Below are 24847 nucleotides of genomic sequence, written 5' to 3'. Positions count from 1 at the left end.
CACTTGGAGCTCTTCCTGTGCAACTCAAAAATCTGACAGAAAACCACATAGTTGGAATGTGATTCTTTTCTGAATTCTAGAAAAACTTCTCTGGTCAGGACAACATAAGCATTTCATTTCATCTGGATGGTGACAAGTTGATATTGATCTAAGTCATAAAGCAACATGCGATCTAGATGTCAAACACATTGCTTCATTGCTAAAGTGGTTCCCCCTTAATTTTACCAACCATTACTTGTTAATCTGTAGAAACTTCATACAATAAAAACACAAAGACTAAAACAAGTACATAAAAAGGTTACCTTTATTCTTTTGGGTTGTTAGCAATGTAGTTATTTTCGGTAAAACAACCTCCTGCATGCAGTTCACCAGTACAACATGAGCCAATAGTTTCTATAAAAGCAGGAGCCCATCTATATTCCAGTTCTTTTGTAAGAAATGCAAGGTATTCCACTGTTCATTGCACAAGTTCACTATCCATTCTCATGAAAAAAGATTTTGAATAATAAATTATATTTAAAGCGCTTCTACTGCAGTATGAAACAATAAGAAAAGCAGACATTGTGAGATTAACACCGGGGAAAAGCAATGTTTGTATTACTAAGATTACTAAGATTACCCTGAAAATTGACAGACAGGATTATAATTTTAAAAGAAACCCTCCTATCTTGTTTCACATACAAAGACCTACCTACTGATCAGACAAATAACTGTACTGTCCATTTCTTTTAAAATTATTCCTTATTAAAATATGTTTAATATAATTAGCAGAAACTTGCAATTACAAATTCACACTGTATCTTAGGATTCCCAACAGTAAAGTGTCACAGATAGACAGCAATAAAAATTACTAACAACATGAAGATATGTGTAGTTTCTTATAATAAGTATAAAATGTTCTAAAATAAAACTATTTTCAAAATAACAAGAATAGATCAATAGATATATACTATAAAAGTTTTTTTCTAGCCCCACATTTTAAGCAATATATTTGTCCTGTGTAGTCTGGTTATTTCCTGCATATTTGCTGATTACAAAACTCAAACAAAATAAAATCTATATTAGCAGCAAACTATTGCTTACTGGTATGAGGACTGATGGTCTCGTCGAACAGTTTTTTTTCTTTTTACTACTCACATGTCTTCCCATCTTAGACTTTAATAGCTGTAGGATAATAGCAGCAAGCATGCATCAGTTAAAGCTTCCCAATTATTTGGAGTATTACAGAATCTATCATATTATCTATTGAAATGTTATAAGCTACACTTACTAGGGTACATATTTGATACAATAAATACAGTACTTAGGTCATTGTCTCTTTGTTCAAACAGGTACCACTGTGTAAAACAAGTGATTAAATAACAGAGGATATTTTACTTACATATATAGTGTCAGCCTTGATGATAAAAAAGTCATCTAAACCACAAGGCAGGACAAAGCTGATTTAAGTACATCTTTTTGGTCATCTCACCTTTCTACAGAAGATTGCATTACATACAGTGGAAACCTGACTAAAGTGCCATGGGGGGTCAAAACCACCTCTGATGTACATATTTTGTGTCTCTGGCATGACCCATCCTTCCAAAGTATGGAAATTTAAGCCTGAGGTATACATTAAGGTAGTATTTGTCCCAAAAGGTACTTTGCTATCAATTTATACATGTAGCTTTGATTATTGTCCTAAGTGGGATATATTCATGTGAAATAAGGAGTGTAGAAACAGACTTTGCAATGAAATATGGAAGCTACTCATGAAATTACAGGGTCTACAGTTAAAAAAAGAAAAGAGACTACCACTTTTTTTATTTCAGTAATTCTCTGTAGGCACAATTTGGCATTCATAGGTTTTCTGTGAAAAGAACTGTTTAAATCTCTCAGGAATTATGAGATAACTTAGACTCTGAAAGTAACCATGTTTTTTTCATAGTTTCACATTTTTCAAAACAGGAGTTGTGTGTGTAACACCATTTATTTAAATCACTGTACCTGCAATTGACTGTATCATAAATTAAGAATTACTAAAAAGTATTAAACGTAAGTATATTAAAAACAAGAGACTAAACTACCAACCTCTTTTCTGTGAAAATTATTCCCTTGGTTTGTTTTCTGATAAATTTTCTATCTATATTCTGTTCTTTTTTAACATTTGCTGTTGATTTGATCTAGATCTTGAGGCTCATAATCTGGAATCTTGTTTTTCTGCTTTTAGAAGTGGCTTGAAGAGAACCATCTTCACACTATGATGCCATAATTATGTATTCCTGACATTTGTGTTCCTCTGCAAGAGTATTTAGTTTTTTTCTCAGCACAACAGAATGACAAATAGCAGTATGTGAATTAAAGCAAATGAGATCATGAAAAAAATTGACACACATAGAACATACACAGGAGATTAAATGTACAGAGTGGATACACTTATTCCACAAAAATACAGACTTATTAGGACTGGTAATTTTGCATTCCATTAAGGGTTCCTACAGTCCAAGTAGAACTTTTGTGTCTCCTCTCCATTAGTGCCAGCTGATAATAAAAACTATTCTTCTGGCAAGGTTGTTTCCCTGTTACACACTGAGAGTTTGCTAGTGAAGGGTCATTGTCATGGTACAGGCACTGACTGCAGCAGTGGGTAAATATGTAAAAACTTGTAATTTTGGCATAATCCTCCAATAAGAGTGCTATTGATAAAAATGTCATCTTCTCAGGCTTGTGAACATTCGTCATGGACAACCTCTTTATGTCTTTTACTTTTTATTTCCTCTTCTGTCTTTCCCCTTGTCTTCTTTTTCTGATTTGTCATCTTCATATTTTTCTTCTTCTGGTTTTGTTACACTATCATAAGAAGGTGGAGATGTGGTGGATGCAGACATATCCATTTTTTCTGGAGGTGAGTTTTCACTTAGCTTACCAATAATTGTATCTTTTTTGATAAGCAGATCATCTCCATCTTTCTGATACATAAATGAAAGTTTCTTTACTGACTGTCTTAAAAGATAACGTCTGTAAGCGCGCTGAATGATAGTAGCAGACACTTCCTCCTGTTTTCGTTTTAATGTAGTTGTAATTGGTTCATAGGAGACTTTTGAAGGATTGGCTGCCATAAACCGATCTTCCATCTGTATTCTGAGGGCATCCATCTCCCCACTTTCCCCCAAAACACGCTTTGTGAAAGCAAACAAGATGTCAAGGCAGTGAATTCTGTCACCACTTACCATGGGCAGATCCATTGCAATAAGTTGCATGGTGTTTGGTTTTGGTATAAGAAGAGGAGGATCCAGAGAAGCTACAAAATCAGACAATTTGCTATATTCTATGAATTGTGTTGCATCTGGATCATATTTTTCCCAGACCTCATAGAACATCTCAAAGTCATCCTCACTCAAGGGTTCAGCGCTTTCTTCAGTAGCAACACCAAAGTTCTCCAAAATCACAGCAATGTACATGTTCACCACTACCAGAAATGATATGATAATATAGCTGACAAAGAAGAAAATCCCAACGGAAGGGTTGCCACAGTCACCTATAACGGAGCTCCCTGGATGAGCTTTGTTAGGGTCACAGTCAGGCTCCCCACTGTTAAGAACTGGGGCTAGCAAACCATTCCAGCCAGCAGATGTGGTAATTTGGAATAGGCAGATCATGCTGTTGCCAAACGTTTCAAAGTTGAACATGTCATCTATACCAGCTTCCCTCTTAACATAGGCAAAGTTGGACATGCCAAATATCGCATAGATAAACATGACCAGGAACAGCAGCAGACCAATGTTGAACAAAGCAGGGAGAGACATCATCAAAGCAAAAAGCAGAGTGCGGATTCCCTTAGCGCCTTTAATGAGACGCAGGATTCGACCGATTCTGGCAAGTCGGACAACTCTGAACAAAGTGGGGGACACAAAGTACTTCTCAATCACGTCAGCTAGAAACATACCTGTGAAACATAAAAATAAAATTAAAAGGGTAACATTTTATCACAGATTACATTTTCCGCAACAAAGTACGAATAAAGAACAACTCTACGTGTGGAATTAGTGGAAATTATAATTGGAAATAAATGTTATCTGCTATGGGTAATTTTAGCTTTTTTCCCAGCACTCTCAGGAAAAAAAAAAGGGGGGAGTATTAAAATTGATATAGAATTATTAAGTAAGTTACTACTCTGAAGTATGCTCTTCTTTTCCTAAATAATCAGGGGAAATTAAAATTAAGTATTTCCTCTAATCTGCAAAACTTGATGGAGATGAAGCATTTAATATGTCTTACTATGTTTCATTTTGAATATAAGAATTTCTTACCTACTATTGAAAGAATAACAACTACAAAATCAAAAATATTCCAGCCAATGGTGAAGTAATAATAACGGAGTGAGAACAGTTTGAAGACACATTCACCAGTGAAAAGGACAACAAAGACCAAGTTAATCCAGTATAAAATTTTTTGCATCAGTTCACTCTGGTCATCTGTTTCTATCATCATGGTGACCATGTTAAGACAGATGAGAACCATAATGGTGATGTCAAATGCTTGCTTTGTTACAATATCAAACACCAGACCTTGCAATTTGTTCTGAGGGGAGAAAAAAGAAAAGGTGATAGTATCTCGTATGTAATGAACATCCTTTTCCTCCCTCCCATTTCCTTTTTCCTCCCCCAAAATATACAACCAAGCAAAAGGCTGAAAAATCTAAGAAAAGCACTGTCCAGTAACTTCTTTATTTTCCAGCTCTAAATTTTCCCCTCAAAACCCAACTGGTTTCTATTTCTTCAGATTCTTTGATTCTCTGCTTCCTCAGGCATAACAAATATGAGAGATTTTTCCTGCAGAACAGAAATACGTACATGTTTCCATTCTGAATGAAGGGCTAACTTGAATTAGGCCTAAACCATTTTAGAGTTAAGGGAGAAATTTTTTGATAGTTAATGTACTGCTTCAATTTCTTCCCAAATGTAGACGATACAAGAACAGCACACATTCTTACCGCTGGTCTAGGTATAGGTTTTTGTGGTTTCTTGGAGCCCAGCTTCTTCATTGCATTGTAGTATTTCTTTTGTTCTTCCGTCATGAAAATGTCTTGACCTCCAAGGTAAAATAATAAAAATAGAACTGATTACAGCCAGCCTTTAACTCCATCAATTCACAGCGTTGCAGAACATGGTTTTTATGAACCATGTATCCATTCTTATATATTGTTACCACACCCAAAATATAGTAATTATATCAAAGATTGTTAAAATATCTGACAAGTCTTGATGGAAAAATAAAACAAATTAAGGAACAGAGAAAAACCCTAGAACTTCTGTCTATTTGTTATTAAAAAAAATTACATACCTGATTAATTTAATTAAATATGTACAAAAAAACCTTGTAAAAATATACATTCCATACTTACTTATAAATCTAACTGTAAGTCAGTCAACCAGAAACAAAAAAAGCTTCAAAGGTAGAAAGATTCACTGAGAGCTGATATGCCTTCAGGGAAATCATATGAGGAAAAAGAAACTACTGATGTTACTTTTCAGGATGCACATTTTATCATGAGTACAGGTATCTCAGTTCAGATGGGGTTTTGCCACAATAATATTTCCACAGTGTATATGAGCCTTGACCATGCCCCTACATTGTACAGAGATCATCAGAAACATGGGCTTACTGTGGGGTTTCTTGCCTGAATAAGAGGACAGCAGTCTGAGTAAAAGGGTATCTAGACTGGTATGTGTAATACACATATGAAAACACTTGGAAGAAATACAATTTATGTTGACAGGTAACTTCTTTTTTTCTTTCATGCATTTGTTTGTAAGTACATTCCAGGTATGCATGATGCCAAAGCAGTGGCATTTGGAAATGAATTTCAGAGTCACAGGTGATTCTGTGACTTTGTCACACTGACTTTGTCAAATACAGTGTCAATCTTATTGAGAAAGTAATGATGAATCTGGATGAAGATGTGTTTGAGTCTTTCAGCTGTGGCTACATATAGACATGAATATTTAGAAGTCAAAGGGGATCTTGTTTAGTGTGCTCTCCTCATAAGCTAAATATTCAAGTAAAATTCAGTTCTTGGAGAGTAAGGGTCTTCAAAGAAAAACAAGAAATTAATTTGCTGATTATGGTGGAAATGTGATGTGACTCTGTCAGGAGATTCTACCCCATGGGAAATAAAAAAAAAAAAAGCCATAAAGGAATTGGCATTGAAGTGGGCATTTTTTCTACTGCCTCACTGATGTAATGGCTACCAAGAGTGAACAAGTCATCACCATCTCAGTGTGCTGTTCATAGGGAGAATAGCAGTCTCAAGATGAGACACACTTTATATGCCTTTGAGGACTGTAATGGTTAGGAATTCGACAGTTAGTGGAACATTTTTTTCCCCATGGGAACTAATGTAATAAAAGTAGGATGCACACAGGGACCAAAGAAATGCACACAGTTTAACTACACAGGGACAGTATATTGCAACATGAGGTCTTTCCCATTCATATCCCAACAATATTACCCAAAATGGAGAGATCTCAGTGATGCGAAGGCAGAACTAAGACAAGAAAAGTACTGCTTCGTAGCCACGCACCACGTGATCTGCACATTTCTATGAGCATGGGTGCATCTATAAATTCAAAAGACAGGCGACTAATGTTTGCTAATTTGCTACATGATACTGAAGAATAGCATGTAGATAGAATTTTCCCCAGCCTAATTGTTGTCCTTTGTGATATCTGCAGTATTTAGCTTTCTTGGTGACAGTTACAACAGCTACAAATGTACAAGGGGTGTATACCACACTGCCAGAAAAAGCCCTTTAGCAGGAACTGTTCTCTGCTTTCCAAGTCATAATGACTACAGTAGACAGTGTCTGCCAAGTGAACTTATAGAATTTATAATCACCTCATTACTGAGTAAGGTCGCCTTGTTACATACAGACTGCCAAAAATGTCAATAGCATGGATATAACCTTAGTTTTCCTCTCCAAGGATAAGAAAGTGAACCACCTTCCTCTCAAGTACTGTAAGCCCCTGATGTTTATTCCAAGGGACGTGCAAACATCTTGGAGGATGAAGATGTCATCAGGTTTGGAACCACAAACTCATCCTTTCTATTATGTGGGTCTGCAGATAAGAGACTCAAAGGATCTGAAGAAGCAACATATGAAGCTGCATACTCCAATCTCTAGTGGAAAGATTTACTGGTAGTTTCCACTGCAGTAAGTCTAGCAGTATCTTTTTGCAGTACAATGACTCAAACTTGACAAACCATCTAGAATCACAAATGAAGAAGTTATGTACTGCCTTGCTATTGCTTAGCTCACTTTTTTTTTTTAAATCAATATTCCAGTATGATTCTGTTGAAATGTGTACAGAAAAATAAGACTATTGTAGACCTTAGACAGCATTTATAGTTTAAATAGCAAGTAGAATTTAATTCGCCATCATAGTCTGCATTTTAATCTATTTATATGCTCCTGGAGTTCTTGACACAATCCTATGTTCATTTGAATACTAGAAACAATTTCAGTTGAAAAGAAAAACTACACATTTTCAAACGTCAACAATTTTCTTTCTCTTGCAAATTCACTACTAACTCACGAGACAGTTTCCCAACCCTCTCTAATCTTACAATACAGAGCAGTACTTCCAGCATTCAGCTTGTCTGTATTAGTCTCCTTGTAATTGAGAAGGCCTTCACAACACTGCTATACATTATCTGTTTATCAATTTTGATATTTGTAGTTTTGCATATTCTCTTCTTCTCTGTCACCTATTTGCTTGAATTAAGTCATCTGCATTTTCACATAGCTTTGTCACAGCACTGTAAGGGTAAGCGAAAAACAATACATAACTTTCTGATCTACAACGTATCATTGGGCTGTACAGGGATGTGGAGAACACTCAGACACTCGGTGTAAGTTTAAATTACTTCAAATGCCTAAAAAAGCAAAGACTATTATTGCATTATTTTGAATAGAATAAAAGGAAACCTTAATAGCTGATTTCTTTTTATTCTTTCTATTACTATGAGAAGTTTCAGACACTCATATTAATCCTTGCATACATTTGCTGAATGCTCAATAACAATGAAGTGTTGTGAAAATGAAACGTGATACTTATCTTCTTTTTTTGTTGGTTGAAGTTATCTATGATGACACCAATGAATAAGTTTAGGGTGAAAAACGATCCAAAGATGATAAAGGCAACAAAGTAAATATACATGTACAGGTTGTCCTCATACTTGGGCTGTTTCCCTATCTATGTAACACAGAAAAACAGCAATACATTACAAATAACAGTTAAGACAAGTTACACAATACCAAGTAGAAACAGAAGTTGCATCCAGCTGGACAGCAACTCCTTGACAAGGGGGGAAAAACAGCTGTTTTGGACCATACCCTACACTTGCCTTATCTTTGAACTTGAAAATCTATTCAGTACAGGTGTCTGTAATTGCACACACAGACCTACCATTCCTTCCCTTTCTGTCTGCCAGTTCCTCTCTAATGACATATGATGTTTCATGTAATTTCTAATAAATTTGACAGAAGTGTGCAAATTTCAAAAGCAATTCAGTTCTTATTGACTTTATGTAAATCAGGAGCTGGACAGAGGAGAGATGCAAACAAATACCAGCATTAACAGAAAAATAGGCAAAATGCAGCCATTTTATTTTTTGAGATCACCAGGGTCTGCAGCTCTGGATTAGCTATTGCAGGTGATGCCACTTGATTATTTGGGTCATTTTTGGAGACACATGAAAAACTTGTTTCCTAATCTGTATGATCGCAGTGACATAAATTAATAGGAAACTAGATTTCATTATTTTTGTTATTTACAAATGACTTGTTAAATTAGGAATACTTTATGTAGTTCTACTGCTATAATTTTTTTTACCTATTAAAAGTATAGGCACTTTACTTTATAGTGCATAGATTTATATAGAAAATTTATCAAGGTTTTACATTTTTATTCTTTATATTTTACTTGATTTCAACTGCCATTCAAGAAGCATTACATCAATCTTATATTTAACTCAGTAAATTTTATATTGCACTCACTTCTCTAGAATCAACCGCAGCATACATGATCTCCATCCATCCTTTAAACGTTGCCTAAAAACAAAGCTTGTTAATATTTTCTATCAAAGCTCAATTTTTGTAAATATTCTAAGTAAGACACTGTCTTCTGCAATGTATTTGCACCCACAAAAATAAAAAGGAATATTAAAAGTCTGGTAAGACACAAGCAAAGTATTCACAGTAAGTAATTTACTGTGGAATACTTCTCCCTAATACTTAAACACTGAATAAAATCTAATCTTCATGCAAATTCATATAAATTCTATATGGGATGAGTTGCAATCAATATCTGAGCATAACAGAAAGACTGCAATTTATAACAAGGCTCTCAGTTCTAACTTTCTGACTATCAAAAAACTGGAGGAGGACTGCAAAAATCAGCCACCATGGGTTGGCATTTTTCAGACAGAATATGCAAAGTGTCTCACCACCTTATCATTAAAAAAAAAAAAATTCTACCTTATATCCAATGTAAATCTACCCTCTTTCAGTTTAAAACTGTTGCTCCTTGTCCTGTCACTACAGGCCTTGGGAAAAATTTTCTCTCCATCTTTATTATAAGCCCCCTTTATATATTGAAAGGCCACAATAAGGTCCCCCTGGAGCCTTCTCTTCTCCAGGCTCAACAACCCCAACTCTCTCAGCCTTTCTTCATAGGAGAGGTGTTCCAGCCCTCTCATCTTTTTCTTGGCCCTCCTCTGGACCCGCTCTAAGACATCCATGTCTGTCTTGTACTGGTGGGGTCTCATGAGAGTGGAGTGGATGGGGAGAATCACCTCCCTCGATCTGTTGGCCACACTTCTTGTTATGCAGCCCAGGGTATGATTGGCTTTCTGGGCTGCAAGCGGACATTGCCGGCTCAGGTCCAAATTTTTGTCCACCAGTATCCTCAAGTCCTTCTCTGCAGGGCTGCTCTCAATCCATTCATCCTCCAGTCTGTACTGATAACTGGGGATTGCCCTGACCCAGGTGCAGGACCTTGCAGGTGGCCTTGTTGAACTTCATGAGGTTCACGTGGGCCCACTCCTCAAGCCTGCCAAGGTCCCTCAAGATGGCATCCCATCCCTCTAAGACCATCAACTGCACCGCTCAGCTTGGCATCATCCGCAAACTGCTGAGGGTGCGCTCAATCCCACTATCTATATAATTGATGAAGCTATTAAATAGTATTAGTGCCAGTGCAGACCCTTGAGAGACATCACTTGTTGCTGGTTTCCACTTGGACATTAAGCCGCTGACTGTAAGTCTTTGGACACAGCCATCCAGTCAATTCCTAATCCATCTAGTGGGCCTTCCATCAAACCTACTCCTGTGAACTATGATACTAAGTAAAAACAAGGTAGGAATGGTATGTTTACTGGAAACATCAGATAGCTGAACCATTCTATGGAAGACATGTTACAAAAGCTAAAAGCACTGCTGTCCTCTACGCTGGTAATTTATGCAATTGCCTAGTGCTATTTAGCAATAGCTACTGTTACTCCCTGGAGCAGCCAGATGGTAGCCTGCTAGCACAATACTAACTACTAAATACTACCAGTTAGAGATTTTTAAAGACAGAATAATTACCAAATGCTTATGAGCACAAATATTTTCCCAGAAGCAGTTTGTCAAGCGAACCCAATTAAGAATATATGTTTCTGTCCTATTGGTTCCAATTTACAGATGCTGCCTCTAAAAAAGGCTTGTGCTTAGTAACCTAGCACTAGTAAGTTCTGCAACTGCTCATCTAGAGTTTAAAAACAAGCTAAAAACTATCTCCAAAAAACCCACTTGACAATAATAGATAATGACTGGAGTGGGACTAGTAGGAATAATAAAAAGGGAAAGAAAAGAAAGGAAAAAGTGAATTTAAAAACTTTTTCTGAATCAATAGTTGGCGCTCTTGTTTGAAGATCAGATGAGCCCTAGAATGTATCTATTTGACTACCATGGTAAAAATCTAAGTCAACATGCCTTATAAGATCAAGTAAATAAAAGAAAATTAATCCTAGCTGCATTTTTTTTTTTTACTAGATACTGTATTTCCGTAGAACTTTAAAAGATTGGGTGCAAAGCAAAAGGAACTTTATATCCATCTGGTAGATATTAGATATTCCTCCTCTTGCAAAATGGCCATAGAACGTATCAGATTTTTTCCATAAGCAATATTAATTAGCTTCATAGAACACAATTATAAAATCGAATCCCATATCCATTCATATATTGTGAAATAACACTGAAAATTATGGAATTAAATGTTACTGCTAAAAATTAAAGCTGGAAAATTAATTTATCAAAATGTATACACTTACTACTTGAAGCAGAGAAAGATAACCAGCTCCAACATTATCAAAGTTTACTTTCACATTTTTCCACCGAACATCCGCAGCAGTGGTTGTGAGATTTTTACACGCAGATACATCACTGACTTCATCTGGTGAGAATGGCTCACCAGTTGTGGTGTTAACACAGTGATAGAACTTGCCAGCAAACAAATTTACTCCCATGATACTGAAAATTAGCCAGAATGTAAGACAAACCAGAAGTACATTCATAATGGATGGGATTGCTCCAGTAAGAGCATTCACAACCACCTAGTAAATAAACACAGAAAAAAAACTTTTTAAAAATAGTATGTAGAGCAGTAAAAAGATTACTTTTTTTTCAAATATAGCAAAAGATTTAATGTAAGACATTAAAATACATTGAAGTTAGGCCAACAGAAAAGGAATAACACATGTAATACAATCAAACACACTACTGTTGGCCTTGAAAACAGACATGCAGTTCAGTGTTCCTCCATTATTTTATAATTAGGCATATTTTTATGGATTTGCTTTACAGACTTTCTTTTTTTCTTACCCTCATGCCTTCAAAGCGTGACAACGCTCTCAGAGGTCTCAAAGCTCTTAATGTTCGGAGGGACTTAACTGCACTCAGGTGTGAGAAACCAAGGGCATTAGCTACTAAGCTAACCAAGGAGACCTAGAGGAAACAAAACAAAACAAAGCAAAATAACTTTTTTTTTTCTTTTATAATAGCCTCACAATACAAATGTAATCCCTGGAAGAAGAAAACTTTGATCTGGATATCATAAAAAAGTTCATAAGTACCCTAAGCTTCTAGCAAGAATAAATAAAAAAGAAGAAAAAATTTTAAAAATGAATAGAATGTTGCATGTAAATTTCAGAACAAAATGAAGGGCAATTTGGATGAAAAGAATTTGAATAAAAGCTCATCTTCCCAATAAACTTAGCCAAAGCCTGAAATGTACTCAAAACCTAATCCCATTCTACATGACATTTTACAATACTAAACAGTGCTCTACGACAGACACTTTATTATAGTCATGACAAAATGTGAGCCAGCAGCATTTGCTTCTGCTAATTTGCACTTAGAATAATTCACATAATAGCAGATATATGAATAACTAGTAATTCATATTGCCTGCAGATGATGACAGACTTGGAAATGGTATCTACTCAGTCAGACAGGACTCTGAGACGTGTGACTCCTAACTGTAGTACAACAAACACAAAGAAATACCAATGTCAATACAATTACCTAAAAGCAATGCACTTAAATGCATAGAACAGTAGACAGCACTTTCCCAGGACGTGGAGTTATGACAGAGTTAATAATTTAATTGTGAGATATGGCTTGTTGTCTCTTCAGACTACTGCAATATGGATATTTAAAAATCGTAATATCGAGTACCAGAAGAAAATTTATGTTTACCTCCATTTAGCAAAGAGTACTGTTTCCGGTGTTTGAAGTTCAAAACTGAAGTTAAAAATTCTAAGTCCAAGAATGATCAAGAAGCTGGCAGATATGTTTTAGAGTTATCTGCCTTAGAGTATTGAAATGGGTTAAACAATGGCACATTGTAAAATACAGAGACAATGAGGATAAAGTGGTTAATTTTTTATGTCTTTTAAATGTAGCATGCAATGTTTTAATAAAATCAGGGGTGATTTTAAAAAAACAAGATGCAATGTTTTTTGTAAATAACACAAACTAGATAAAAACAAATTAACACAGGGAACTCAACATCTGTGCAACAGATGAAATACAAGTCAGTGATCACTACAATGCCTTATCATGGATGACTATATACCTGTATTTATTAAATAACCCACCTAAAACTTTAGATAATTCAGCTGCTGAAGTAACTATAATTAGGCCACATAGTTCAAGAGAAGAAAATTTCATTAAAAAATGGAAAAAAGAAAACTAGGAGAAGATCCAGAAAAATAACACCTTCACTGAGCAGAATGACCTTCGTTTATGCCACCAATCTGATTTCCTATGCAAACTCAACTACAATAATCAGTTTCAGAAGACTGTTCTTTCTTTAAATTCAAATGCTAGACAAACATTTAGCACAGAAAGCATTAATCCATATGAATCCATCAAGACCTTAAGATCATTACGCCTTACTTTTATAATTCTAGAGAAGATATAGAGAAAATCTGTTTCAAGTATTCCTGTCAGACAATCATATTTTCTTAGATAATGCAGTTATTATATTTGCATATTTGCATGGCAAGAAATCCTCTTCCTGCAAGATTAGCACATCTCTACTTAATGATGCTGTAATTCTATCTTTCTTTGGAAACTAAAATGCAATTTAACAGATTGCTTTTTTCTGCTTTCTTTTTTGGAGGGGAGAAAGGAGAGGGAGGATAGTTCATCTCACCACCTGGTGCTGATGGCAATTAAAGCTTAATTTTTTGGGTACCTTTTGTGGATGTGTGTGCATGTGTATGCAAGCACTTTTTTTTTTTTTTTTTTTAATAAATAATTTCCTCCTCTTCCTTATGTATGATCATGGTTTGGACAACTCCTGATACCAGCTCTGAACTTTCTTCCACATATAAAAGTGCTAACTGTAACATTTCTGTGATGTAAAATTAGAAAATAATATTATATACTTTCACCAATACAGTATATTCAAAAGGTGTATTGTAACAAAAAGAAGGGGAAACGTAAAAAACACACTGTAATGATAGATGTGAGACAGAATCCATCCTCAGCTTCATTTCAACTTTCTGTTCTTGTAACAAATAGGGCATTTGCAGAAAAGCACATTGTCAACGTAAGGTGGAAACGCCTTACTTTGGATTTGTTAAACTGCTTGTGTTTTGGACAATTAATGTGCCTTGAGATTTATTTCCTCTTTTAACATTATTACTCTTGTGGAAGAGAGGGTCTAATCCACAAGAATTTTTGAAACCTTCAGTACCGCTGGACTGACAGCTCAAAAGCTGATTGTCCTGCTGTTTTCCGGTGACAGTCAATGAGTTGTGTCCTCACCGAGTCTTTCACTCCAGATGGCTGTCCTCCTGTTGCATTTACACATGAGGAAGCCTTATGCAATTTCTTACTTCTAAGGGTAGTTCAAGCAAGCTCTTAAACACTACGCAATCCCATGTTTGTTCTTTTTCATTCTACCCTTTGAACTTGCACATGGAAGGCTGAGCAAAACCAGCATTTGTACTTGTTTTGGGGCTAATTATCCTTTTCTGGAAACACTGTGAATATCACAATGGGTAAGAATTTCTGTTTGTATGCCATAAGTTCTTACCCAAACAGGGGACAGCTGGAGACTTTAGATCAATAGGTATAGAACAGTTTGCCTAAAAAGATCCTGTAAAATGTTGCCTCACTGTGAAACACTTAATTAGACTGGTACTGGTATGGCAAATTTGTTCAATGTTTAGGTGGATAGAGGCATCGGACAGGAAGATAAAGCAAAAATAGATTCAAACTATCAGCAGCGCACTGCCTGTTACCTAAACCAACAGGTAAAATGCCAGCAGTAAGACAAAGAGTTAAAGTGGCTTGCTACTAGCTGAAAACAATAACAAGTAAATCTGGCAATAAAGTCAGAAAAAGCTAAGCAGACCACCACTGACTTTTTCAGGGGGATGGGCAGGGGAGGGAGGAGCGGGTTTACAACACAGGTGGTCAAACACTAGAAACATTGCCAAGTAAGGTGACAGAATCTCCATTCAAAACTGGATATCACCCTGAGCAACCTAATCTAATCTTGATGTTAGAGCTAATTTCTAAGATGGCCCTGCTTTCAGCAAGGAACTAGAACAGAAAACCTCCAAAGGTGCCTTCCAACCTAAATTGTTCTATGATCTACTGCTACAGGGTCCTAAGATGTAGGCATTCCAAGCAAGAGATGAAGATGGCTACATGCAAGCACTGAAATAACTGAAAAAAAGGAATAGCCCATACCTATCCACATGGAAATACGGTATGCTTTACTAAGAATTTATCTTAAACACAATTCAAGATCAACCTTTCACAATACCGGCTCGTACAAAAATACTAATTCTGAGTACTTCTTAAATGGTAATATATTTATTTATTTATTTTTAATTTTCTTTCATTTTCACAAATGACAGCTCTAATTGACAAACTGAAATGCAAATTTAAGTATCACAAGGTTCTGGAAACATACTGTCTTGGAATCCTAACAGGAAATGAGACTAAAGCATGACATCAACAGTTCTATGCAAAGACAAAATCCTTCTGGATGATTGCTGCTGATTTCCCTTTAATTATAAAATTGTCACACTTTTTCATTTAACATTTGAGTTACAATAAAAAAAACCACCAGAAGTCTATGGCATCCATAAAGAAAGTGAATATATATAAAAAAAATAATATATTCAGCCTCACTCAAAGACAGTCTTAACTTTTTTTCCCTTGCCTTGTTGAGGGTATCTGGTTTTGCAGAATTTAATCTTAAGGAAAGGGAAGAACTTCTTACACTTACTAAGTTTCTTCGAGATCCATACATCTGTTCTGGGAATACATGTTGACTTTATATTTTGTATAAGTATATATTGGGTGTTCACAACAGAAGGAATGGCGAGGACATGAAAGGAGAAAGCTAAATATTGCATTTCCCAGAGAAAACGTATGTTCTATCTCATTTCATTCAGTTAGCCCATTTGCTCAGAATGGGGATTCTGTGCTCCTGTTCCATAACTGATGCTAAAAAAAGACTACTTGTGCCTTTCCCTCCAAAAAAGTATTTAAAAAAGAGCATTACACAGGTTTCCATTCTATTGGTAGGGGACAAAATTTCTGTCCAAGATTCCAGATTCCATCTGAATAATAGACCCCTGTCCATTTGTTGAATTTCTACTCAAATGTCTATGCAAAGAGAAAGAACTCCTTTATAAGAACATATCATGCAATGTCACTAATTTCATTAATTTCTTTGAAGTGCAATTTCAACACTACTTTTTATTGTGATTGTTGATAAACATTAGTTCTGTCACCTAAAACCTGGCTTTTTTTCTGTTATAAGAATTCAGAAAGGCAACAAGAGGCATTCTCTATGATCAGAGACAGAGCCAAACAAAACCAAAATAATTTCAGCTTCCAAAAAAGAATCTTTAGAAAGCCATGTGTCAATGAAAAGTGGAAGAGTTGCACTGAAATTAGCCTTGCAGCCTAGTACACAGTGAGCACCATAACAATCAAAATGAGGATTGTGAATGAATGATTCCCACCTTTTTATATTTATCCATAGGCCATCACTTGTCATTTTCCTCAGTCCTTCTCTTTACTCCAATTGCTGCCTCCTTGCCCTCACCCCTCTCCTTTTGCTGTCTTCTTGATTTCCTGATACCATTCTCCCATGCAGTTCTTTGCCAGTGACTCATTACGCCCAGGATCAACTGTCCTACCCCAACCCCATGTGCTCACTTAAATCTCCCTTTCCTTTCTTTGTCTGCTTCCTCCTTGTTCTCCATCACCAAATCCAGAAGACTGAAGTTCAATCAGCTGATTTTCCTCATTCACTGATTGGGAACCAGGGCAGTAAAACACAGACAGAACACATGGACTCAATGACAACATAAATATAAAGGCAGATTTAATTACTCACTGAATAATTACAATGGAATCTTATTCACCAATATGTCATTTTCTGTTCTTTTAAACCCAATTTATATTCTTCACTGTATATATATGCATCAGATTGGAGTCACATAAAAGGACCTGCCTAAACAGGAATAGGCTACTTAGAAAGTATAGTACCTACATCAACAATCAGGAAGTCCAGCCAGCACCAAGCATTAGTGAAATAAGTTTGAAAACCATAGGCCACCCATTTTAGCACCATTTCCAGAATAAAGATGTAAGTGAAGATTTTATCAGCATAATCCAGCATGATTTTTATAGTCTTGCGCTGTTCAATATATATATCTTCGAAAGCCTGTGAAGAATGGGTTGCATATAAGTCAGATATTCATAGGTCTTTGCAAACTACAAATTAAGCCAAAAGAACTGAATTAAAAGTGGCAAAGTAAAATCACTTTCAACTTCAGATGTTTTACCTTGAAAAGCCATCATGAGCAGAGATTACAATTGCATTCCTTCTGAGTTTTAGATTTTATCATTGCCTGATAATGGAATTATGATATAATTACTGGAGTTGCCAAAAAGGTTTTTAGAAATTTCAATAATAGTCAACACAGAATTACAATTTGTCACCCTGAAAAGCCCAGTCAGGCTCAGTGAGAAGGCAGCCTCCTGATTATAATAAATTCAACTAAAAAAAGAGAATAATGAGCTACAGTGGCTGAATATTATGTTGCTGCTGATCTTTGCTGAATTCCAATATTGGGTGTTGGTGGCAAAGTTGTGGTAGCAGGAGGCTTGCAGGGGTGGCCACTGTGAGAAGAGGTCAAGGGCTGCCCTGTGCTGGCTCCACAATGAACCCACCACAGGAAGCAGCTGAGCCCATCAGTGAAGCTGGTGGTACCTCTGGGAAAACAGATTTAAGAAAGGGCAAAACACCAGATGGCAGTGTGAGGACTGAAGAAAAAAGTGAGAGAAACTACCCTGCAAACACCAAGGTCAGAGAAGGAGGAAGGGACTTGGTGCTTCAGGTACCGGAGCAGAGATAATGGCAGTATATACCAAATCCTATGTCAATCAACAACCAAAAAGAACCCAATACTTAGTAGCTGTGTAAAGGACTAAATGTCACTAAGAATAGTATAAAGGAATTCAAGGATTCCTATGTAACAGTCTAGAAATACTGAAACTAAAACTAAAGCAAAAAATTGCCTGAGAACATGATGAATTCAGTATCTGTACTGCTTTTGGGGATGATTTTAATTTGAAGTATAATAATTGTTCCAGCTATTGCATACAATTAATTTTGTCTGATTCTTATAATTTCTTAAACAAGATTTTTAGTGTAATCCTTTTCATAAGCACCCACACACACATATCACCTTGTATTCACCGAAAATGCATCTGCAGAATGTTATTTGACAGCAGAATTTTAATGACTTATTTTATATGCACTACCCAAAATATTCTGGGAATTTAGTTCTAAGCTCTCTTTCAAGCCAACTTTGCATTTTTTTCTTAATGAACACAGATGTGTTATAATACTCTCTTTGATAAAACATTTTTTATAGGTACTGTTTCTATGGGTGCAAGCTCTACTTACCAGAGCACCACTGCTGAGAAGAATCATGAAGACAATGAATGTTTCAAACCAGTTGTGTTCTACTATCTTGTAGCAGGTTTTTCGAAGGTTCCACCAGATTCTTCCTTTTGTGCTTTCCACACTGCCTTTACAGCATTTAAACTTCCTTATACAGCCTAATAATACAAACAATGACAAATTGTTATACGGTAGAATTTTCATTATCCTGAAAAAGCAAAATCACTCTTAACTAGCTCCTGTTTCATGAGGTAGTCAGCACTTCAAATTACTTCATGCTACTTAAAGCATCCTTATCTTCTCAATTTGATACTTTGTAAGTAGGAAAACTTGCATGTACACAATTTTTCTACTAACCTTGACGCTACATCAAGCTTAGAATCAAAAAGAGTCATCTAATTGAGCTGATTTTCATTTATAAACACATTTTTTAAAATTATTTTTCATTTCTATACACATAATCAAAGAACATATGAGAATTGTCATGGAGTAGAAACAAAGAGCATAAACACATAGCAAATTTCACATGAACTAGTTCAAGAGTACAGCAGCTTCTTTTAAAAGTACTTTTTGTCTCTCACCTAAGGTTCAAATAAATCATACAGATGTAAACACCCTGTATTTTATTATACTGAGGAACGACCTCTGCTTCAAGGGCTGACTAAGGATACCTCTTTCATGACATAAACATGTGATTTAACTGGAGATTGTGAGAGCTTTTCCATGTGGTACAGATTTGTGGCAACCATCCACAGAATGCTGCCTCACCTTGGACAGCTCCCTACCTTATCATGGGGCCTCAAGGCACAGCTTTAAATGAACCTCAGTATCTGCCTGGCTAATAGTAGTCTCCTTATTTCTTTAAAAACAATTAATCACATAGAAGCATAACCAAGTTTAAACGATTTTAATGGGTCCCAAAGGCAGTATTCTAGTTTTCCTGTGAGCGTCATTAAGTTCATATGTTACAAGTAAGTTACATTGTATTTCATCAGCTCAGATAAAATAGCTACCACTGTGAAGAGCATGATTTACCTTACCTTCAACTACTCAAAATGCCTACATTATGGAAAAATTAATCTTATGCCCAAGGATTGATAGACATCACATAATATAAGGATAAGGAAGAACTGTAATATTATGTGAAATTATTTGAGAAGAGTATTTTTTTTTTTAATCAAGAGCTTGATATATTCAAATAGCCCCACATTCCAAAACAATTTTGTTTTTTTAAAGAAGAGTGAAATAATATTTCAAAGGACAAGAGTCCTAGCTCAAATCAAAGGTGTCTTCATAACAGTAAATCAAAAAGCATGGATAGGACAGGAGAGTTAATCCTGGAACATATTTTGTTTTGAATGATTTTAATAATGACTTAAAAGGAAAGTAAAATCTGTAATATCACAAAAATGGGAAATACATTCCTATACCGTAAATTTCAGTAGTCCCCTAAAGGATATAGCTATACAGAACTAAAACAAATGGAAAAATCTAAGGACATGCAAGTATGCTGTTAAGACTTCTTTACTTGAATAAAAACATAGGATCTCATTCACCTGTTGCATCCCACATTATATTTATGCACCCCTTGCCCTCATTAATGGTGTAATGTCAAGATAATAACTCTATTTGAGTAAAATTTTCCAAGATCTGAATCATCCACTGGATTGCTTTCTAGCACTAGGAAGGGACCATGGGTAATCACATGATTCTGGTTTAAATTTCTCAGTGACGTGAACCTGGTGTAGGGTTTGGTCTCGCAGATTTCACTACTGAGAATGTAATTTAAATCAACAGGATTACTGATTGCTGAGAATCAGTTTACAGAATTGTGCCTACTGTTTATTTTAAAATACTATAAATGATCACATACACACATATTTAACTTTGCATCACACAAATGGCTCCATGGACTTCAGTACAACTGTCTACAACCATATTATAAGACTTGACACACTAGGATCCAGGACTGCTGTAGCAAATAGCTTCCTTGTACTGCCCATGCTTTTTGCAAACAACCAAAATGTAATTGCTAACCCTAAATTTTATTTCTATACCTTCTGTAAAACATACCTTCTGTAAAGCATGCCTGTAGCTCTGATGCTTTTTCTGGTTCAGTTTCAGCTTTTTCTTCTCCAAAGGGAGCTAAATTAACTGTACTTCCTTCAGATGAGCTGGAAAAATTTAGCTTCTGAAAATAAAATTCGGTAACAGTTATACTTTACTAATATTTACATTTTTAGAACTGTAATTAACTTAAGCATGCAACATTGTGTGCAAGTAATAATAACAATATTTGTCACCAGAAATACACACAAACATCCACATATAGCAGTCAATGCTGTTGAAATGTGCATAAATCATCCACTTTCTACCTAGAGACTGCAAGGCTTATCATGTAATCTTTAATGGAATTTCAGAATTTCTGGTCTAAATATAGTACGGTGTCATCATTCATCAAAGTTTACTACTACCAAGTAGATTTTCTGATACATACTCTATTTATTTTGTTTTCTACTATTATTTTCTTACTGTCATTTCTCTTGCTACATTTTAAACCAATACCAGTTATACTATATACTTTAAGATTATATATGTTGGTAGCTACTTTCATTAGAGCAGTCTCCTCCTCCCTGTCAGGGTAAACTGTCCAAGGGAGAAAATGTAGCAGACTTTTAAGGACTGATTTTATTTCAGTGCCCATTATTGATAATATAAAAATAAAGGAAATTAATTATTAGTTATTTTTGACTGGCATCTTAAACATCAGTATGATGCAAGCTAACCACTTCTGGCATATGTGACAATTTATAATAAAACATGGTTATCTTTGACCACAGATAAATTTAGTTATTTTTTGTTTTAAGATCATTCTTATGATCTAGATTGGAAAATGCTAAAGTAAAATCAGGATTAATATGAAACCTTGTTTCAGATGTGAATTTGAACATTACCCTCAACACATTCATAAAACAAATTAAGCCTGCCCTATCTTAACCCATAACTATCACTACCATATGAACACTCTTTATGTTTTTTCATATATACTGATAAGTTTCAAAACGGAAAAGTATGATAAATACATTTCAACTGGCATTAATTTGCATTCTTTTTAGCCCATGCACATATGTATTACATTGTGCATTCTGAAACTACCCATTACTCTGGTACACATACCTGTACAGTTAACACCCAGAAAGAAAGGAATTTTTTTGTTTTGTTTTAATAATTAAAATTACATAAGTCACATTAGTATGAAAAAAAATACAAATAAAAGAAGAAGCCTTAATTTATTTTTTATTTTGTAATCTGTATGTGTATTGCAAAAGTCCATAGTCTGGAGATTTTAAAGGAAGATGTGGTGTCCTGTACACTCGATCTGAGTATGAGTACCAAACTAAGTCAAAGTAGTTCTGGTCACAGCATTCTCTGACATTTTACAATGTTATTATCAAGAAGTATATAACATCAGTAATGAATTCACACAACTAAATGTCTGTAGGGAATGATGTAAGCACACTTTGTAAAACAGCCTGGGTTTTGTAGAATTAACACTATTTTCATTAATTTAGCTAGACTTGCATGATCAAGAGACATTTAAGATATAAAAGCAGACAAGTTACAGGCACTATCCAATCAAGCTATTGGATAAACCTCAATAGCAAAATGTGAAAGAAAAAATTATTTTAGGTATTAAATAATTTTTTTTTTTATGTTTGTGAAAGAAGACAGAGAAAATTTAATAAGAAGAAGTAACCCAGTGTTCTGCATTAACTTTTATTAAAATGATTCAGTAATATTGCCTACTTTGCTGCTACTTTAGAAACTGATTACCTGGAATAGAACCCCCAAATTACTTATATTTAATGTAAACACCTCTTCATTTTTAGTAGCATTAATTTTAAAATATCAATATTCACAGCAAACATCTTTTCTTATCGCTAATTCTGCTGAACCTGAGGATAGCACTATATACCTCCATCATTTTATTAATATGCTGCTTTCATCATTCCATGATATAGCATATACATTGCAAAATGTTGCAGCAGTGGTGGGTAAACTGAAATAATGAACTGAATTATAAATGAAATTACTAATTTTAAAAATATATATTTTTTAAGAGTAAGGAAGTTTTGTGTCATATTGCTAATAAAAATTAAAAACGACATGAAGTACCCTAGGTCATTTGAACTGTAAGCTACTTAGTACACCATTTGAGCAGATGACATAAATTCAACTGAAAGAATACAGATTTTTATGAATTAACAACATTAAACGATGAACAACCATAAACAGAAAAGAAACTTAAAAGAATCAAGGCATTTAGAATGTGAAGTTATATGTCTCACTTAATACATGGTAGAAGAATCAGAGATTAGAGAAATTTTTTATTTTTAGTTAAGAAAGGCAATTTTCTTGACTCTAGAAATCAAATTAGAGGCTCAATGAACTATTTTGATATAAAGGACAGGTAGCCTGGTTCCCTCTTTCTTCTCAGAACAGTGTAGGATATAATCCTGTGCTTGAAGAGTTACAGATTTAATTAAACATCGGTTCTCTTTTTCATGTGGGGTGCTCATATTTTTCACTAAGATGAAGGTAACAAACAACAAAAAAACCCAGACATTAAAAAGCAATATGCATAGAAGAGTTTTCTGTTCTAATTAAAAATTCAGTTAGTTACTTTGCTATGTACAAAGTTGGCAGAGATCTAATTTTGTGAACCACTCCAGGAGCAGGACTTTTAGGAAAGACAGAAATGTTCCTCCTTCACCTTCCAGAGCACTTAGCTGCTGTTCAAAGTTTACCAAACTAAGGTAAGAAGGCCTCATTGTATACACACTAAGCACTGGACTCAATGGGTCAACTCATGTACTGAAAAGTTGATTAGCTGCCTTGACATTTGCAAATCATCAGCTAAAACATTTTTGTTAGAGAAAATTCCCTCAATAGAATACCTTTGTTCTTTTTCACTGTTATCAGTGGAAAGCTATTCAGATTTTGAATACATGAATTTCTTCAATACAAATATCTACTGTACTGTTATAAGGTCAAAATTTGGAGCTCATGATCTTTCTTTTTTCCTGAAGGAGTCAAGGTATGATGGTACAAATACTTGCAAGAATAATGTTACTACTACAAATTGTCCCACTGAAGCCTCTTAGGATTGCTTGAGGTAATTAGTAAAGAGTCAATCTTTAGTGAGCATCATCTTAAAAATAATAAAAGAAAGTGTACACAAAATTGCAGATAGAGACTTTAAAGAAAACTCCGTCATAAAAGCCAATAATAAGTACGCCACTGATTATTCACATGGTGCAACCTACTGTGCATTGAACTTATAAGTCATTCACATTTTGATATTCAAATAGTAAAGGAAAATCTGATATGTTTCCCAACCTCCAAAGCAAAGAACAAATGTACCAGCAATACAGCTGTTAATATGAGGAATAAAAGGGAAGCAGTGTCTTGTGTAATTTAAAAAAACCCAAAACAAACCCACAGGAAGACTGTGCTGTGTATTCTTATTTTCTCATTTACTAAGGATCTCTCTCTCTCTTTTTTCTTTTTGATTTAAATAGACTGAGTCTCTTTTTGCTGGAGAAGGAGGTAAAGAACTGCAGTAAAATGTGAAAGACCATTGTTGATAACAGCGCTTTGGAGAGTATATTCAGGAACCTCTTAGAAAAGAGGATCCAAAAACATTACTATGTAGAAATGCAACAGAAAATCTTAGCTTACACTGTTACACTGCTTATATTCTACCAGTTGAATATTTTCCTGCTTAATCAGATCTATTTTCAGCAGGAAATACTTCTTCAATAAAAACAATCTCATTTTTCCATTTAGTCTCAACTATTAATTAAACAACAAAAAGGACACAAAGCATGTTTTTTGTAATCATAATCTTTACTACATCAGCTTGACTTATCACTGAGTACGGTACTCTTTAGTGTAAGCACAATTGGTAAAGTCACTTTTATTGGGATCTTTTTATTTAGCTTTTTCTGAAAGAATAAAAGTAAGTATGTCTATAAATAAGGCTTGCAAATTATTTACCTTTTAAAGAAACCAACAGTATTGTCCATAGAAAATACTTAGGTTTTTTTCACCAAACTGAAACCAAAACCTACGTCTCCTATTCTACATTACTTAGAAAAAAGGCATGCATATCTATTTAAAAAAAAAAAAAGCATCACCTTATTATGCAAGAAGGTTACAGTAAGACAATGTGACATCCAAATGAAAAAGATTCAGGTATTTTTCAGTCAAATGATCACAAGCCCCTGGTTTACTATTTTGCATGCTGTTCTACA

At 35.0% G+C, this 24847-nt stretch overlaps 1 protein-coding gene across 1 annotated transcript in view; it reads right to left on the bottom strand.

Annotated features, from left to right (window-relative positions):
- Positions 1-977: 977 nt before the first annotated feature.
- Positions 978-24847, bottom strand: part of LOC142414276 (sodium channel protein type 2 subunit alpha-like) — an 82686-nt gene continuing 58816 nt past the window's right edge. The window contains exons 18-27 of the mRNA XM_075511288.1: positions 20604-20721; positions 18534-18688; positions 17112-17285; positions 11903-12025; positions 11353-11634; positions 9038-9091; positions 8097-8234; positions 4973-5077; positions 4290-4560; positions 978-3925 (exon numbers count right to left, since the gene is read on the bottom strand). Of these exons, the coding sequence (XP_075367403.1) occupies positions 2742-3925; positions 4290-4560; positions 4973-5077; positions 8097-8234; positions 9038-9091; positions 11353-11634; positions 11903-12025; positions 17112-17285; positions 18534-18688; positions 20604-20721 (2604 nt within the window). The 3' untranslated portion in view covers positions 978-2741. The remainder of the gene's footprint in view (positions 3926-4289; positions 4561-4972; positions 5078-8096; positions 8235-9037; positions 9092-11352; positions 11635-11902; positions 12026-17111; positions 17286-18533; positions 18689-20603; positions 20722-24847) is intronic.

Source organism: Mycteria americana, chromosome 9 (assembly GCF_035582795.1).
Source record: "Mycteria americana isolate JAX WOST 10 ecotype Jacksonville Zoo and Gardens chromosome 9, USCA_MyAme_1.0, whole genome shotgun sequence".
Taxonomy (NCBI): Eukaryota; Metazoa; Chordata; class Aves; order Ciconiiformes; family Ciconiidae; genus Mycteria; species Mycteria americana.
The sequence above is the reverse complement of the archived record's forward strand: the minus strand, read 5'-3'. Positions and strand labels throughout refer to the sequence as shown.